Genomic DNA, 12,726 nt, shown 5'->3' with positions numbered 1-12,726 from the left:
TAATTCGATGTTCTTGATACCTATTTGTAGGTTGAAAATAGCCTGAATGGCTTCGAGAAATGTTACAGTACGGGCGTGCCTTTGTTTTGCTCGACTTGGCGGGGGCGGGGAGGGGACACTCCCGTGCCCCCAGTGGTTATGCGCTCGTGTATTAGAGACAATTTACAGGTCACTTTATTACTATTGATAATATCTACCAGGTTTTTAATTCCTTTGTATTATTTAACATTGAAGCATAGAAATCTTTAAAATATATTGCGAATACTTTTCTACGTAGGGTTAGTGATAATTACATTGCATGACGTGATGTGCGTTGGGAATTACTAAATTACTGCATTGCATTAAGACATTTCTATAATTACGAGTAAGTACTTTTAATTTCTTCTTTTGATACATTTTACAATGACAAAGATACTAGTATATATCCTTCTTAATTGTTGTTGTACATAGTGTACAGTAGTGCGAAGTAGGAATAAGATCTCGTCAGGATCTGTAACATAAAATCGTAATGTAAAATTCACACTCAGGTATACAAGTTTAAGTAGGTAGACCCAACAGACCCAACTGTTGGATTTTCTTTTATTAGGAAGATCATTTCTAATATGTATATATTAAATTATCATGTAGTTCACAGTGCTTTAATTATACTGTGTAATTATTTGGAAATAATAAAATAAAAAATAAAATAAAATAAATTTCTTTAATCCATTTTTCGCTACTTATGTTCGTATTACTTCTATTTATGCCTAAAAACACTTTAGAGAAAAAAGTTGGTGAGTATAAGTGTACTTATACTCCGACCAACGAAGCTCTTGTAACCCGAATAATTCTCCCGCCTATGAAACTTGTCACATGATGAAATTAGCGGAGCAATTTTTCAGTAGAAGTTACAGTGCAAAATGTTAAAAGTTAAATTTGCGGTATCTCTAAATATCTAAAAAAAATCGAATACTTTTGCATACATATCCGAAGTAGTACTGAATGATTATTTATTGTTTGACATTAAAATATTATTTTAAAAAGATATTCGATACACATAAAAATACATTAAAATTAGACTAATTTAAAAATATTAATAAAAGTTAAACAAACTAATAACTAAACTATAACCAAAAGATATTTGAAAAAGTGTCCCCCCGCGGCATGGACCCAAAGATGCTGGCAGCATTTCCTCGCTGTATAGCAATGCTGATACGTTGTGCGAGGAAGCTGCCAGCTTTACGGTCCCCTGTGGTATCTGAGAGACGTTTGGATAATTCTTTGAAGATATTTTTTGCGTTGGGCCCCCACGTACCTAAGGTCTCAACCCCGAATGGAACAAAGTTGTATTCAGGGCCGAGACCTTTGTATTTGTTTAATTTGAGTTTTTCTGCCGTCTCTGCTGCTGCACCAGCATGAATAGCTGTTCCGCGGACGTGGGAAGGGGCTAGTGTGTCTACGCAAGTAGCGTCCCACACCAGCACACGACCTAATTTCCACGGAATCAGTGACATTCGCCCGATGGCTCCAATAACGCTGGCACATTGACGTTGGCAAGAGAGCGACGGATAATGTCATTCAGTGCAGAGTGTCTCGAGAAGCGGCCTGCACTCTTCTGGCACGAAAGACCGTGGTGTCCCAACGCGTTGACCTCAATGCCGCAGGGGCATTTATGCGGTGCGCAAACTGCTACTCCCAGTCGCAGGCAGACTGAAATTCTGTGAGTGTCGGGCTCTAGAAAAGTGCCAGTGTTGGCTGATGGAAAGGCATGTAACCAGCACCCGGCTTCTTTTGTATCTGCAGCCAAGAGTCTGGCACGATCAGAGCACATGCTGCGGCTCAGGAGGGATTCGTATGTCAAATTTGATTGGATGTCGTCCCAGGACCTTTGCGAATTTAAATTTTCTGGAAATGTCTTTCCCGGACAGGCAATAGACCAAGCTTTTTTTGGCTTCCGTCAAACCAGCAGTCAGTCTCATGAGATCTGCCGAGCTATGGGCGGAGGACAAAAAAGCTGGTGCGGCAATAGAAGAAATTTTGCGAACTTAACTTCTTGTAAAAAAAGTTGTTGGATTATTGTATAATTATAATGTGTATTACCTATTTTCATCATGTGCCAAGTTTCATAGGCGGGAGAATTATTCGTAAGTCTCCATACAATGAATCTCCTCGCAGACTAGACTATTACTCGTAAATGAATTCAAGTTTAAGCATACTCACCGATGAATAGGTAACCAGCGACAAGTTTGTGAAATTCATTGCTGTAAACGCTATCGGCTTTTGTGCTCTGCAATATAAAACGTACTTTCAACTCAATTTCAATTATCAGATGGATACAGTATTATAAGCTTTTAAAAAATAAATAAGTACAGTTGACCAGAATAATCATCACATAAATATAGCAATTTTACTATGTTAGTACTATATCGCTTTATAAAACTAACAATTTAATTCAGGTCTGTGTTTCAGGTTCGTATATGTAAGTCTCTCATTGTATTTCTTTTGCACAGTCGAACAAACCGATTCATGCACCAGGGTCAATTTCAATATGATTTCATGAGGATTTCATAGACAAAGGTATGGGATGTCAACATGACATTAGTAGCACAAAGGTTCCACCTTGGTACAAAACGATTTTTGTGTATGTGTATATCAACAGGACATTTTAAGGCATACATAAGGAACGGTGTACGGTCGAGCAAACTGATTCATGTACAGTCAGCAACAAAAATATTCATATGTGTCAGTGCCAAAAATATGTATACAAGGACTTTATTGCCTGAACATTAAGGTCGTGTACCTATACATATTTTTTGCACTTTGGCTCATATCTTTGTTGCTGACTCAGTGATTGATTGATGATTGATGTTTCAGTGGGTACACCGTTCCTAATGGATGCCTTAAAATTTCCTTTTCACTTCTCATGCTCGTAAAGTTCGTGTTTATGCTGGATCTAGGCGACATAAAATGACTTTTTATGCACTAGTGCATGAAATAAAATATTCGTCTAAGACCAAGGTAAAATCAGGTGTCAACAACCACAAACAAAGAAGTTTATACATATATATTTTTTTTATAATTTTTAATTTGTATAAAATTAAAAATCAATCAAATCAATCAAAATAAACCAATAAAAAAATGTACATAGTAAGTGAACAATTGTTTCCACTGTTGCTATTTCGTTTCCTCGCCATCGAAGTGAAAAGCAGAGTGTAAAACTCGAGCATTAAACACATTTTCCCCTCGACGTGTCCATCCACCCTCGCCATACCGGCTCGGGTGGCTATATGAACGTCTTGGGTAAAATGGATCGTTTTATGCTCTTGTTGTACAATCTGCTATTTGAAATACATACACAAAAATCGTTGGTGGTTTCACTGAGACCAATAAAAATCGAGTTTTGTTCGTTAATACGAGGTGTTGAACTGACCTCCGAATAAGGAAAATCAGGGCGCGGCGACACCGAGGGTCTGTCCGGTACCAGCCGCTCTTGTACACTGCTAGCGCCACCTCCGCATTCTGCAAGTCACTTGTTTAATTTATTACCGGCTTTCCTAAACACGGGATAGAGAGCCTGGATGACCATGCAATCAATTATCAGCGCAGGATGTGGCCTTTCTCGATAAATTAAGACAGCAATTGTTTCTGGACGACCACCGTTAATTTATGACTTAGTAATAGGAGTGGTAATCTGCCTTTACGTTTACAGGACAATATACATTGGATCCAATCGATTCAGGGGTTAAGTACTCGCGCACGAAAGGTTCCGTACCATTATCTATACAACATTAGATATTAGCAAAAAACACGTTTGTTGTATGGGAATGGGAACCCTCCTTAAATATTTATATTATTTTGATTTAATTATTAATTTTTAAAGTGAATATACGACTAAATATTCTATTAATACGAGTATTTCAAGCGTCTACCTGTTGCTGTTATTATATTATTATTAATATCGAGCAAAACACGGCAATAAATCACGTATGTTGTATGGGAGTCCCCCTTAAATATTTATTCTATTCTATTTTTAGTATTTATTGTTATAGCGGCAACAGAAATACATAATCTGTGAAAATTTCAACTGTCTAGCTATCACGGTTCATGAGATACAGCCTGGTAACAAACGACAGATAGACGGACAAACGGATGGACAGCGTAGTCTATGTAATAGGGTCCAGTTTTTACCCTTTGGGTACGTAATCCTAAAAATGACTTAATAGGTATTGCCCGTATTTCGTCTGCGATGAATTCGTTTATTGCTATCCCGCGGGAACTCCCTATGCAATATTCCAGGATAAAAACTATCGTAATTCGCAGGGTCTATCATCGAAAACGGTTCAGCGGTTTAAGCGCAAAGATTTAACACACAATCATATTTATGGACAGAGTTATACTTTCGCGCTTATAATATTAGTGAGCGTAGTAAGAATGGGTTATCTGAAGTACCCGGTTCAAATTAAATCTCAAATGAGAGTAGATAACTTTATTGGTACAAATGGATTTTTAGGAACACAATCATTAAAATTAGACTAATAAAAGTAAAACAAACTAATAACTAAATTATAACTAAAATAAATTTAAAAAAGTATCCCCCCGCGGCATGGACCCAAAGATGCTGGCAGCATTTCCTCGCTGTATAGCAATGCTGATACTGTCGATATTAAATCAGGTTTTAGCTAAATCTAGAAATACTTTAGTAGATACGTACGCCTTTAGCACTGATGGACTCGAAATATCTGTACCTTATCGTTAGTGGCATAAAGGGTAGGTATAGATATTTTTATTTTCAACATCTTGGTAACGTACAATATATTTATCATCTTGACTGTACAGTTATACCGTTAATTTGTATTTACATTAATGTTATTTGCATTGATTGAAAAATTAATTAAATGTGGTTGCTAGCCTATACGGCAAATCAAATTCATGCCGCAGTGATAATATTGATATCCCAAGATTATTGTATTAGAATCGATTTGCATACATACCGAATGGAAAATGTCATCCGCATACCAACATAACATGCCTATTTGAATCAGGGCTGCTCCTAGAAACAGCTTGTTGCTCACAGCCACGAACGGTTCCAGAAGCTAAAACAAAAACTGCAGCTTTACTGGCATTTTAATTAACGATAGTGTTTGAAGTTTCCGTTAGATATTTCGAATTTTATCTGAATCAGAGTCGACAAAGTCGAAATTTCATTTTGCTTTTGGAAATCTTATGCTATTTATTTGACATTGAGATATATATGTATAGGTACTAAAAGTGCATGAAAGTATAATCGACCAAGTACCTAAGTGCTTAATATTTCTAGGGTTCCGTAAACCGACTGGAAATATAAAACTCAAAAACACGATGATACTCGTACTATAAGTAACGAATTTAAAAGAAGCAAAACTATCGCAGGTTCGTAGTACAAATTAACGTGAAGTAACGCCTTATTTAATGAATTGTGCAGTAATTAGTTCATTGCAATATTTAATAAGATTGGCATATTTGGAGCATATAGGTATTATGCGAGTCCGACTCACACTTGGCCTCTTTTTAGGGTTCCGTGGTCAACTAGGAACCCTTATAGTTTCGCCATGTCTGTGCGTCTGTTTGTCTGTCCGCGGCTAAGCTCAGGTACTAGAAAGCTGTAATTTGGCATGAATATAGGTACGAGTATCAGTCACGTCAAAAACGAGGTAAAATAGAAAAAAGTATAAAAAATATTACAGTCACCGCTATTGGTAATCACCAGCACCAATATCTGACACAACAAGTGTGCAATAAATATCTGATACGACTATATTTCTAGGGCCGGAAAGACTGTGGTAGATATTAATGCTGGTGACTGTACCTCCCATAAACGTAAAGTGGGGGTGTTTTTTTGTGGGGTATCGTTTTTCAATTCAGTGATCTGTTTGCGAAATATTCAACTTAAAAGTGCACATTTTTATTAAAATCGAGCGTCCCCCGGTCTAAAATCTAAACTGTTGGGTGGAAACATTTGAAAAAAATCAGGATGATAGTAAGTATACTTATCAAATTTTAACAGCTAAGATTGCTTGAGAAGTATTACACATACACATACAGACCAATCACAACCCTCCATTTTGGGCAATCGGGTAAAAAAAAGAATAAGGTTGATTATTATACTGAATTTTAAGTAATAATCGTTTTTTACTGTTTTTAAATAGTTGTTTTAACTGACTTTGAGCCGTAGAGTGGTATGGTAAAGAAATTTCCTGGTCGGCTATCTTATGTGTAGAGCGCTAAAGTGAACTAGAGTAGCAGGTGTCGTTAGTAATAAAACTACTTTAATTGAGGAAATCACATAGTGGAAATAATAAATAAATAAATAAAATAAAATTATATCAACGTTACCGTTGACGTTTAACTACGACCAAATAAAAACTACACGCGAGTCTCTGTTTACTACTTGAATTATATATAGTTACAAGAGCTGCTCGATGTGACTTTACTACGCAAAAATACAAACCACTATTATTTCCCTATGGCAAAATCTCACATTTTTATGTTAACCGGTTCGTTAGTCCTATAACAACAAAATACCCTCCGCATTTAAATAATGCTTCCAGAAATAATAGATAAGAATCAGGATGAAATAGCCAAAGCATGACATAAATTTTTCAAATGTAAATGTCAAAGTATGTACTTCAATCAGACAAAGATAAATGTATGTATGTACTTCAATCAGACAATGATAAACTACATACCACAATTACGAATACCACGCAGCAAATGTTCACAGAACTCAACACGACGTTTACGAGGTTCACTATGGTGAAGGCTTCCTCCAGATCATTACAGTATCTGTAATTAATGTGAATAGCCACCATAAATTACTTCTTTATGAATACTGATTAAGGTTAATTATAGGTTCCTGAAAAATAATATCCTATACCAGCAAAGTTCATTTCCTTTTTACGTCGCTAAATCTGTTTAGTTATTAAATTACGAGATGCATAAGCGAACCTATAAGGTAGCATCAACACTGAAGACGGATGATTAAACATATTCTGCATCGTGTACTAATGTTGTATAATTATGAGTTTTTATCTAGCTTTACTTGGACGGAAACACACCGGATAAGCCTCTGATGCAGTTTTATGTTTCCGATGATCTCCTGATAATATTCTTCGTTCGTCTTCTCCGTCTCGGCCAGCGTTTCTAGCCGGCTGTGGAGCAGCCGCAAGAGCAGCGCGATGTGGCTCGCCAACCCCGAGAAGAGTAGGTCCGTGCATAGCATTATCCACACGCAAGTCTGACCTGGAATCATACAATTCTACCATTTGCTTCGACGTGACAGCCTATAGTTTCGCTCACGCACTTTGATCGGCTTGTTAAACACTTTGGCAGCTTACTTAAAGAGTGCAACCATAGAATAATTTTAAACCATAGCTATCATTTGATTTTTTGTATAGGTCGCAAAAACATTGCAAAGGTCTTGGTTGTAAGTGCTGTACTTAAAAGATGTGTAGTAATTCTATGTCATTAAGCGATGAGCTACCGTGTTAACAAAAAAACACTGCCCTAACTGTATGATTGCGTGATGATTATGACAGTAACAACCAATTTTTAAATTGTTGAAAGTGGATTAAGTAAAGAAAGTGAAATGATGTTTGTTTTGAGCACATCGCATGCGATAGTAAATTGCTTCGTTTCGATTTTTTTGCTAGTCTATAGTATATAATATAGGCTGGCAATCAAAAAGTTGAACTGGATTAATTGTTACCTACGTCCGGACAATAGCGAGTGCTGCTCTCAATGTGATAATTGTTAACTCCAAATTCTTGTGTATGCTATACCTATCTACTTTCCTACCTACTGACTTTCTCCCGTCTTTCTTAGTAGTTAATGAATCAAAAGCCAATATAAGTAATATGAATAATTACATTTCTTTAGCACACGTTGATATAACTATAGATATTAATTTACTATGGATTGTTCCCGATCTTTGGTTTCCTGCTCTAAATAATGAAAGCGACGCTGACTTACTACTGCTGTTTCCCTCAATTTCATGAGTGTCCCGCGGGAACTCTACAGTTTTCCGGAAAAAGTAACCTATTTTAATATGGAAATATGCAACTTGATATCACTCAGTGAGAGGATTTTTTAAATTTGCCTCATAATTCTAGAGATTGTGACATACAAAATCGAAATACGTACAAACAGATAAATACAAAAGTTGAAGCTTTTATTATGCAAATACCTATAAATTAGTACAGGCAGCGTAATTACATAAATAGTTAAGTGTAGTCAGAAAACTCACCGGCAAATATTTCAAAAATATAGACAAATATGTGATTGATCGGTTGGTATTTGTCGAATGGGTACCACGAGACCCAGACAAAGCCGACTTTGGCATTTTGCCCAATCCACAACTCGTAGAAATACACGCATATAGGCGTCACGTTGTAAAATAATACGCCTCCCATATTCATCGCAAAATACCCTGTAACCAAAATATTTCTGGTTAGTGGGTTATAGAGTAACATATGTAACAGTCACAGTCACCACACAACAATATCTGATACGATTCTATTTCTTGGGCCGGCAGGATAGTGTCTGATCTTTTTGCACGCTCCGCTGTGGCAGATATTAATGTAGATATTTCAATGTTTGGTTTGGTGTGACAATTGTATAGTTTACAGTATCTCAAATTGGCTTACATCGATGTACCAGGCGCAGTGCAGTGATACTCGTTTCTTTGATTCGTTGTGCGTTCTCGTCGAGTGGCGGCATCGGCCATATCCCTGACAACTCTTGCAAATGCTCGGCGAAAATGTCCTTTTTGTACCATAATGCGAACACTTTAGCAATACCTATAATAAAACAATATCCATATCCATACTAACTAATATTATCAATGCGAATGTGTGTGCGTTTGTTTGTTTGTATGTTTGTCTAAACGGAGCGACAGATCGACATGATTTTTGGCATAGAGATAGTTTATTTGGCCCGAGAGTGACATAGGCTACTTTGAATCCCAGAAAAATGCACAGTTCCCGAGGGAACAGCTGGCGATAACCGATATCCACGAGGGCGAAGCCGCGGGCAAAAGCTAGTCTATACATATAAAACAAAGTCGTGTTTGTTCGAACACTTATAACTCGAAAACAGCGGGACCGATTTTCACGGTTTTTGATTTTTTGTATTTGTCTCCGTCCCAAACAGCAGAATAACTATTAAAAACATTGGAAAATTGATCATAAAATTAAATAATAGAAAAAGCATTTTTCCCATACAAAATGTTCATGGGTTTCGTAACTGTCAGTTATAGACCACATCCCAGCACACTTACAATAAGTTAGTAATTGTGCTAACAAAGTAAGTACCAATATTTCAAGAGACTTTAAATTAGATCTAAACAATTAACTTTAAATATGAATTAAGAAAACATTTTATACGATATTTTTGTTTTAATTTCCTGAAAAAATAAATAAATTATCATTTCGCCCAGACATAATTTGAATCGGATAACCAACCTGCGTGTCAACAAGAGACGTGCGAATCTGTTGCGAGGAATGTTTTTCGTGAACCAAAAAATATTCAACTTGGTGGGCCGCTTCATTTGATAATAAGTAAAAAGCCCACGTTTCTACAAAAAGAAGTGAAATCCCACCAAAAACATTCTGTAAAAAACTAGCCAAGTCCCGATGGAGCTGCTTGTTTATCTCTAAAACGTAATGAAATCTAGACAAAGTCGTGCCAAGTCTAAGGTTCCTTACTGCGATTTCTTTATTATTATAGTTAATGTTGTGTGACTTGGCCGTTGACTTGTACCCACTCTCACTCTAATAGACTCTCGTTCGTAATTCCTTATTTAACGCCCTTAAGACTGATTGGCTAACTTAGATCGTGTGACCACTAGCTGCAGCGAATCCGTGCTCGCTACTTGTCGGAGCGAAATCTCAATCTTGACACTTTTGCACATACGCGGTATTTACAAACTGTTCATACGCGGGTTTGAACAGGTTTGAACTATCAACGACGATATTAAAATTATGACAACATACCAACAACATCGCCATCTAGCGGGTCCAATTGCGTTTTCAAACCAAAAACCAACGTTGTTTTGCCATATCAATTATTTTAAGTGATTATTTTTCTAGGCAAATAGAAAATAACTAACTTATTGTAAGTGTGTGGGGATGTGGTCTATAACTGACAGGTACGAAACCCATGAACATTTTGTATGGGAAAATGTTTTTTCTTTAATTTTATTTTTTCGTAAATTTTCCAATGTTTTTAATATTTATTCTGATATTCGGGACGGGGAAAAAAACAACAAATCTAAAAACCATGAAAATCGGTCCAGCCGTTCTCGAGTTACAAGTGTTTGAATAAACACGACTTTGTTTTATATATTTTTAATTATTGCCCGTGGCAAAACGTAGACATTGAATTTATTTTTTACAAATTTGGACGGAGCCCCTGTTAGCCGGCTTTTTTTGACAAATTGAATTGACAAAGTTGAATAATATCTGTAACGTCTCGCCGGACACACTTGACTTACTCAAAGCGCCGTAGCCGAAAGTATGAAAAAGCGGAACAACATCTTCGACTCGTGGCGAATTAGATACCGTGAGGCCAATGTAAACGATTTCACTGAAGACGTGGTAGACAATGGCACAAACAGACACTATGAACATCAGTTTCTGGCGCATGTACGCCCGGGCGTTTGCTGGCGGGTCGAACGAGAGTCCGATCCATCGCATGCAAAACAAGCACAACGACAGCGTCGCGTTTATTTCGCCCCTCGCCTCTTCCACTTTGGTGGCCATCGCTAATCCACAATTGAACCGAAACAGTTCCAGCTTTCATATTTAAAGCCACGCGGTTCCACGTTAATGAATATTGATCAGTTTAAAACAGCCAATGGGAGTATTTAACTACTTTTAAAGTTGAAGTTTCTAGTGACAAGGTTGATATGTAGACACGCCTTGGCATTTAAACTTTACATGTAAATAAATGAAATGGTTGAATTGAAAATGAAGCGCGAGTTTACTTTAAATGTTTTGTAGTAGATTATAGACGCGAGAACTAGAGTTGAGGAGAACGGATTTTCATTCACAATGTATCATGCTATGTATCGACGGTCACATTGTGAAATTATGATTCTCTTACCGATGGTCCGATAGTCTTCCTTTTAATGTATTTCAGTGTTCAGTAACAAGTAACAACCATTTAGCTATCGCAATTAGATCACTGAATCAAGGAATAGTTTACACAAACTTACAATATTTATGAAAGCCCTATCCAACGACGCACGACGCCATGGATATCCACAGCAAAATTAAGATTAGGTTAATTTGAGAATTTTACTTGTAGAAAAAATGTTGCATTAAATAAATCATTACATAAATCATTACATAACTATGTCTTAAAATTTTCGTAACTTAATTAAGCCATTTGGCAAAGTCTTGAGGCCTAAACACGGGCCTACCTACTCGAGTGTAAAACCTCATATTATGCAACGGTTGTATAAAATACTATTTGTCTGTCGTTGCCGTACGTGCGTAGTTGAAGAAGGCGATGGTCACTTTAACAGTTACTTTTGTGATAATTAATAGCATTTAAAAGCAACGTTTATCACTTCAAGGATAGAACACATTGGTGCTCAGAAAACGCAAACGTACCGTAAACTGATGTGATTCATACATTGCTTTTTGTACTTGTAAATAACTAAACTGGTGTTTAAAATACGCATAGATTTATGGTGCGTCCACAATAAAAAGGTGATGCATAAGTTAGGTCAGTGTGTTAGCGTATCTACATAGCGTCAGCGTATTTTGAGCATCGATGTGAACCTGATGCATGAATGAGGCATGCCCTTGCGCTTTGTGTTTGAGCATCGGTGTGCTTGACCGTTGACCCTTTACCTAATTTGTCATTTTACATTTTTTGAGAAAGTTAAACTTATTTTACGTAGCTACCTAAAATATTCTAAATTTAGAGATTAACTTTTTATCGATCTTAAGCCTCGTGAAAACTAAAAGATTTTAATTAAAAATATAACACAGTTTTACACTCATTGCTACCTACTCCTTTTTTTATTCTCCTTGGTAGAAACTACTATCAATCATCCCGAGCAAGAAAATAACACTGTATATTTTGTTTGTGAGTACCTTGTTAGTGTGAGTTTATTTAATATTAACAAATAAAAAGAAATTGAATATTTTGGGTGCTAACGAAAAAGGTAGTAAAATGCAAACTATATACTTTTGCGCTGAACAAATTCACATACAGGTGCTACGAGTAGCTCTTAAACCAATCTAATTATGGTTTTGTTTGGATCGCACGAAAACCGACACCCTGTATAATAAGACCGCATCCTCATGGGAAGAAGATTAGCCATGTTCGCGTGATTAAATAATGCCAATCAGAAAGTACCGTAATGGGATAAATCTCATAGTTTTCACGGCGATGTGATTGAATTGCAGTGAACCCGCACCATGTTTCCCATTGTTGCGGTACCAACACGAGCGCACGCCGTTGCTTACACGCAAACCATCTTAATTAACATGTGATAGTTCCCTATAAGACTGCATTTTGTTTATTAGTGTGTTTATAACAAACACATATTAATATTCCGATTAGCTTACAATTTAATTAGTTTTTTTCAATGTTAAGACGAGAACATGCAGGAAGCAACAGATAAAATATGGCTGAGGCTGGGAATCAAATTCAAATATTCGTCATACCGTGATGCATTTTAATCCATACACCGGAATC

General features: G+C 36.6%; 1 protein-coding gene across 1 annotated transcript; it reads right to left on the bottom strand.

The window, feature by feature from the left end:
• Positions 1-356: 356 nt before the first annotated feature.
• Positions 357-10,775, bottom strand: LOC141438649 (odorant receptor 4-like). The gene is made up of 9 exons (XM_074102520.1): positions 10,508-10,775; positions 8,661-8,813; positions 8,261-8,443; positions 7,074-7,257; positions 6,705-6,801; positions 4,971-5,072; positions 3,410-3,498; positions 2,200-2,266; positions 357-490 (listed from the first exon to the last, which is right to left on the bottom strand). The coding sequence occupies exons 1-9, from the start codon at positions 10,773-10,775 to the stop codon at positions 431-433; spliced, it is 1,203 nt and encodes a 400-aa protein (XP_073958621.1). The 3' UTR covers positions 357-430.
• Between the last annotated feature and the right edge of the window lie 1,951 nt (positions 10,776-12,726).

Source organism: Choristoneura fumiferana, chromosome Z, assembly GCF_025370935.1.
Source record: "Choristoneura fumiferana chromosome Z, NRCan_CFum_1, whole genome shotgun sequence".
Taxonomy (NCBI): Eukaryota; Metazoa; Arthropoda; class Insecta; order Lepidoptera; family Tortricidae; genus Choristoneura; species Choristoneura fumiferana.
This window is presented reverse-complemented; position numbering and strand designations above follow the sequence as displayed.